Source organism: Epinephelus moara, chromosome 24, assembly GCF_006386435.1.
Source record: "Epinephelus moara isolate mb chromosome 24, YSFRI_EMoa_1.0, whole genome shotgun sequence".
Taxonomy (NCBI): Eukaryota; Metazoa; Chordata; class Actinopteri; order Perciformes; family Serranidae; genus Epinephelus; species Epinephelus moara.
In genome coordinates this window covers 43,477,340-43,483,815 of record NC_065529.1, presented here as the reverse complement: position 1 = coordinate 43,483,815, position 6,476 = coordinate 43,477,340, and the positions used below count along the sequence as shown (strand labels likewise).

Genomic DNA, 6,476 nt, shown 5'->3' with positions numbered 1-6,476 from the left:
CGACTGGATTATTATTATTGATGCATTAATGTGTTCATCACTTTAATGTTGCAGCTGGTCAAGGTGGAGCTCGGTTTCATTACTTATAAACTTGAAGCTTCAATCTCCAGAGTAACTAAAGTTATGAAATAAATGTTGTGGAGTTAAAAGTACCAGAAATACTTAGGTAAGTACAAGTACTTCCACTGTTTGTCTCTGAAAGCAGACTAGACTCTCTGGAGGATTCTGACAGACGTCACTGGGTTTCTTTACCTTGTGGTTTTGTGTTGTGTCGTCGTTGTGGTTCCCTCTACTCGTCTGTGGCGTCCCTGCACATTAAACGAGGATCTGTTGTTGTTGCTGAAGAGGGCAGGAGGAAGAGAGGTCTCTGACCTGTGACTGAAACCAGAGCTGTATGTCTACATGGGTTCTGTCAGTCTTTAAATAGCAGAGAGCTGCCTGTCTGCAAATAAATGTGTCGTTCACACACATTAACACATCTGTCTTTTAATAGCGTTGTTCAACTGTAACAATTCCACAAGGGGAAAAGTGGAGCTTCATGTGAGCCCCAGATCTGCATGATTCAGCTGTTAAGCTACAGCAGTCTGGCTGAGGGGGGGCAGGAGATCTGATACCTGTTACTATATTTACCTCCTCCGGCTAAATTTACTTTATTTACCCTCCATCTATGTTAATGCAGGGAACTGATCGGCAGTCAGTCAGTCTGACGCTGCAGGACAGACAATGGCTGGATTAAACTGTGCATGGTGTGTGTACTTAGTGTTGGAAGTAGTGAGCTACATGTAGTGTTAAATTACCTTTCACAGTATGTTGCTGGTATTTAAACTACATTCATTTTAATATAGTGACTCAAGTAGTTAAATGAATTGATAGCTAGTTCAGATCATTTCTATGGCATTTGTTTTCTACTGTAATTGAACCCATTTGACCACAATAAGTCATATTATTATACTATTATTAACGACACTATATTAGTTGTTATCAAGCGTTCAGAGAGCTTGCATGCTATTTAGCTATATAGTGGGTTATTTTATTTTTTGGGTTGTTGACCCGTGAGCAAGTGGGACATTTTGTTTATTATTATATCTAATTTAAAACACAGAACACACAGCAGTAGGGCAGCAACCTTTTATTATTTTAGTTAATCTGGCTTCTGTTTTCAGGTGATTTCAGTAATCATTTCAGCCAAAAACATAGCAAAAGTTTTATTTCCACTCTTCACTACAGCAATTCCCTCTATGTAGGAGTCAGTCAGTCAGCCCCGTCCCGTCTGCAGCTTGCTAAAAGTGCTGCAGCAGGACCCCTCACTGGTACTAGAAAGAGAGACCATATCACCCCAGTGCTGGCCTCTCTTCACTGGTTACCAGTAATCATAGAATTGATATTAAAATTCACTTATTTGTCTGTTAAGCGCTGCATGGACACACACCTGCTCACATCTCTGAACTGCTCATACCCTATTCAACCTCCCGACCCCTCAGATCTGGTGACCAATCACTGCTCTCCATTCCACATACCCAGTTAAAATCTAAAGGTGACGCCGTTAGTTGGATCTTCTCCTTCTATTAACATGTTTAAAACCCCCTTAAGACCCATCTCTTTTCTTTAACCTTTTAATTATTAGGATGACATATCCGACCACGCTGCTTGTTCTGTGGTTCATTTTGTTGTTTGTGCAGTGCTTTTTGTGATATGTCAAAATATCATATACTCTTATTAATTTTCTTACATTCTCCTATTTATGAGTTTTTATTTGTTCCTTCCTGGGATTTTTTTTGTGAAGCACTTTGGTCAACGTTTGTTGTTTTAAAATGTGCTCTATAGATAAATTTGACTGGACTACAATCTATTCCCTAACGCCGAGTCCTAGCCAGTGTTATCAAATGTCTTGTCAACACAGTGGAGGTGGAATCACAGTAAGTTTAAGGCATTTTTGCTTGAAAAGAAATGACAAATGAAATTGCCAATTTTATATTAATCTGCAGTACAATGAAATCAAGGTCTTAAAACCAGATTTTGACATGGAGATATTCTACAAACACCTACGGCCACAAGGGCAGCTGTGGCACTAATTGCAGGGTTGGTTGGCTCCTCCTGTCCACACACCAGTGTCCTTTGTCAAGACTCAACCCCAAGTTGCTCCAAATGGCCAGCTAAGTCTGGTATGGTAGCTTGTACACTTTGTATTGGTGTGTAGTTGTGTGTGAATGAGTGGCAAGTTGTAAAATACTTAAGAGGAAAATGACATTAATGCAGTCCACTTAAAAAAAACCTGACAAATCTTTCAGGACTTTCTTCCAGCTTGTAAACATAACTACATACAGTATATTGGGGTGTTAGCATGTGTACACCAGGAAATGTTCTAACCCAAGTAACAAGAAAAACACACATAATTTTATAAATCTGTTGGTAGATTAAGCATATTTCCTTGGCTTGATAGCATACTACACTGTCTTATAATCTGTCACGACTGAAAACTTGCTGCAACATACACCAACCCTGTTTGCTGACTTCCAGCGAGTATAATCTGTCTGACTTGGACTAATTCATAATTTTGAAGTCCCTCTCAAAGTAACAAATGCGAGTGACAAACAAATGAAGACACAAAACAACTAGACTGTATTTGAAAACGGGTTTATTTTACTTTCTGCATCAACTGTTTATGACCTGGGTCTCTCCTTCTTGCCTTTGTAGAGAGCCAGCAGGGACACATTGGCCACTTTGACCACCTTAAAACGAACTCCAGGAATGTCACCGACGGCGTGACCTTTACGTCCAAATCCTGCCACCAGAACCTCATCGTTCTCCTGTAGGACAAAAGGAAGAAGTTGGTCAGGTAAAATCTATGCATCTATGAAGTTTGGAAAACACTTAACACCAAATTAAATTAGCTGTAGCATCAAGGCATTTTAGGAACTGCATACACATTACACACACTGAGCTGCATCAAAACATATTTATGAAAGCTCCAAGAAAGCCCAAACTATTATCTGTGGCTGCTTTGAAGCAGGGAAAACAATTGGTTTACATTCGGTTTGATTTACTTTAACCTCATGTTTCTGCACATAAACCACACCTCACCAGCTGCATCACAACTGCATCACAACTGCTTGTGTGGCATTTATTCAAGGATGTATACAGGGTGGGCGCTTACCTCGATGAAGTTGAGGCAACCGTCATTGGGGACGAAGGCGGTGATCTTCTTGCCGTTCTTGATGAGCTGTACTCTCACACACTTCCTGATGGCAGAGTTGGGCTGCTTAGCCTCAACACCACTGCAGATGGAAAACAAAAAACACATTTCAACATCAAACATGTAAACTGTTGAAATTATTTGGAAGGAAATGTCAGGAGCGTTATGATTGAGCAAAACACTATGCATTACATATCAGAAATAACACGTCAAAATGACTTCAAAGTTTCCAGTAGGTATGACAGAGAGCAACGTTGCCAGCATCCTTCAGGTAACTGGAGTTTGAAACATCCAACATGTGCGTTTGAATCAAACTTAACTGACAGACAAGGGACTAAGAAACCTAAATATGATGCAGTCTGCTTTTGTATCAGGAACAATGTTTTGCGATTATCCATCACTCCACCTTTGTGTGTCTACTGTCCAGCAGGGTCTTGTGGTACTCACACTTTCTCAAGGACGATGCCCTTGGCGTGGGAGGCTCCTCCGAAGGGGTTAGCCTTCAGGGCAGTGCCCAGATGGGCCTTCTTGTACTGTTTATCGTGCCATTTCTGCTCACGGCGGTGATTACGGAGCTTCCTGGCTGTGCGCAGACCACGACACTTTCCTGAAAGGCAAATACAGGCAGGAAATAATGTAAGAATTAATAGTTTCTTGTAGGTATTCTCAGATTGATGTAAAAGCCAACACAGCATTCTTATCTTCTTATAAATCAAATTACCATCACTTTGCTATGAAGAACAACAGCTTCTCTACTGATTTTGTTAAGTTGAGTGACCTGGTACAGCAACAAAAGCAGCACCAAGTACTAGACTGACATCCATTTCAGTAATTAAATTACTGATCTACTGCCTCCAGTATTCCAATTTCTTATGCAAATAGATGAGAAAATGACAGGATTTCTAACTCTAGGGCCTCTAAAGGTCCAGGTAAGTCAGTTGGCTGTTCCCACACCTTAACAGGTTGTACAATTAAGACACTTGAGTTGAAATTGGCCACTGTTCCTTCTCTCTAAGACTTATTTTCTCACTGATCAGTCAAAGTGCTTTGACACACAATGGACCTTGTTTTCCAAAGATCAGGAATGCACAAAAACACACTTCGATTTGAGATTAGATTTCAATATTTAACTAATTAAATACTGGGACCACAGCAACACAAGCAGCATCACTGCCTACTGACAAAACACACCACAAACAAATAAATTAACACGATCTTATACCCATCACAAATAACCAACAACAGCTAAAAACCTAGAAATAGTTTTAAAAAACTACAGGTTAGTGCACCGTGAGTATGAATACAAGTCTCAGACACTGCGCTTTACAGCATTTGACTACACCGATCATCAGCATTTGACAAATGTATCCGTCTGGCGTTTTATGACCGCATTTCTCCAAAATTATGACAACTGTTGTACCACAAGTTGACGAAGCTTAACCTTATTAGCTGCGAGCGGCGGTAGCATGAAGTTAACTGGCCTTAAACACTCACAATCTCATATCATTTAATGTTAAACATCAGGAGATTAATTATTTCATCACACAGCAAGTAAATGCCAAAATATGAATTGCAACAGTTAAAGGGGTAAAGCGGACATATTCCGTGCTAACGATGCTAACACGCCGAATAGATGTGTTATGGCCGCTCCACGTTGCGGGAAAAGAGAACCGTCAAAACGGTCCGTTTGTTACTAGACCGAGGGATTTTTACCACCATAAACACGTCGATAACTGTTTGTAAGATATTCATAAACAACATCGATAAGAAAAATCACAGCAGTGAAGAGAATAATTTAGTATTTAGGATCAATTTTGCGGCATACCCATGATTGCTGAGGCGAGCCTGGGATGGAAAGGAAGGACCCAGCATGCACCGCGGCAATGTCTAGTCTGAGGACCCCGGCCGGGCGTGGCTATAAATAATGCCTGACTGAAATTATCACACGAAGGTTATTTCTTTTACGTATTCATATGCACAACATTTATAGAAAAAGTAGTTGTTGGCAATGAAAGTCTGAAGTCTCAGGCTTCCTACAACAATTCAAATGAGATATGTGTTAAAAAAAGAGAAGAGGACCAAGAAGTTAATGCAAGTTAGTAAAAGCAAAGTGACAATCTAAACATAAAATAGTGCAAGTTAAAATAAGGGACATAATATAACATAAATCAAATATGAAATTAAGCAATATACATTAGACGATAATAACAATAATAATTGGATTTTTGATGCCATCAGTGTTAGCCCAATCAGTATTAGACAGTTAAAAATCTGATACTAGCGGTGCTCATTTTTTAAATATGTATACACACTGCATATACAGACATTTAAAAATATGTATTGTGACCAATATGGGCACTGAGCAGGACATTTTATAGCGTAAAAATAAATTTGTCAGTTCTCTACAATGGACAAACTGTAGCTGTATGAAACTATGTCTTTCTAAATGCACAGACTCTCAGAGTTATTTCCCCTCACAGTGCAGCACTTCAGACTATACTCTTTTTACCACAGTAATACTCAGACCATCAGTCACTCCCTATATTCTCATTCATCCATCAGCACTCTCACAGAATGTGAACAAACAGGAAACCAAATGATTCCCAACTTCAGGCTGTGCTATTCTGTGTTTGTGCAGTGTCTTACGTCATAAAACAGGCAGTAGTATATTACAATTACTTAAGAAATGAAAGAGAAGACACTCATGATTGGAGCAGCGTAGGTTTGTTTCACTGTGGAGGGGGTTTGGGGGTGTCCTTTGCTAGAAAATTTTGAGCACCAGACATTTAATTTCCTGCATTCTGTTCAATTTTATGCACCAGTTTGTGCCTTTTCTGCATTAACCGATGGTGTAAATGTCTTTAATTGTGTCAAAATAAGGGTCAGCTGCTACTTGAATATTGTCATAGTGGTTCACAAATGCACGCTCTAAATATTGAGGGGGACGTGTCCCCTGCATCCCCCAAAACCTATGCTTGTGCTCATTTGTATTCCATGCCGAAGAAATAGATTTGAGAATTTCACTGTTCTGTAATATTTGCTAAATGTTGGTAAAATATTTCAAGCGTATCTTTAGTGCTTTGTTAGTGCACCTCTCATTGTGGTGACCTTTAATCTGCTGAGATGAAATGTGTTTTGCCTGATCTGAATTGAAAATAAGACAGTGTGGTCTCAGCTGAGGCGGGGCTCTCTCAACTGTGTCTGTCTCTGCTCTGCCCTGATTGGCTGGTTCATCATTCTGTCAGGGGGGCTTAAAGACGGTGGGCTGATTAAAGTAGATTAC

General features: G+C 39.8%; 1 protein-coding gene across 1 annotated transcript; it reads right to left on the bottom strand.

Moving 5' to 3' along the window:
• Nucleotides 1-2,618: 2,618 nt before the first annotated feature.
• On the bottom strand, nucleotides 2,619-5,100 carry rps23 (ribosomal protein S23). The gene is made up of 4 exons (XM_050038993.1): nucleotides 5,019-5,100; nucleotides 3,641-3,800; nucleotides 3,155-3,275; nucleotides 2,619-2,807 (listed from the first exon to the last, which is right to left on the bottom strand). Exons 1-4 carry the CDS (start codon nucleotides 5,020-5,022, stop codon nucleotides 2,661-2,663), a joined length of 432 nt encoding a protein of 143 aa, XP_049894950.1. The 5' UTR covers nucleotides 5,023-5,100; the 3' UTR covers nucleotides 2,619-2,660.
• Between the last annotated feature and the right edge of the window lie 1,376 nt (nucleotides 5,101-6,476).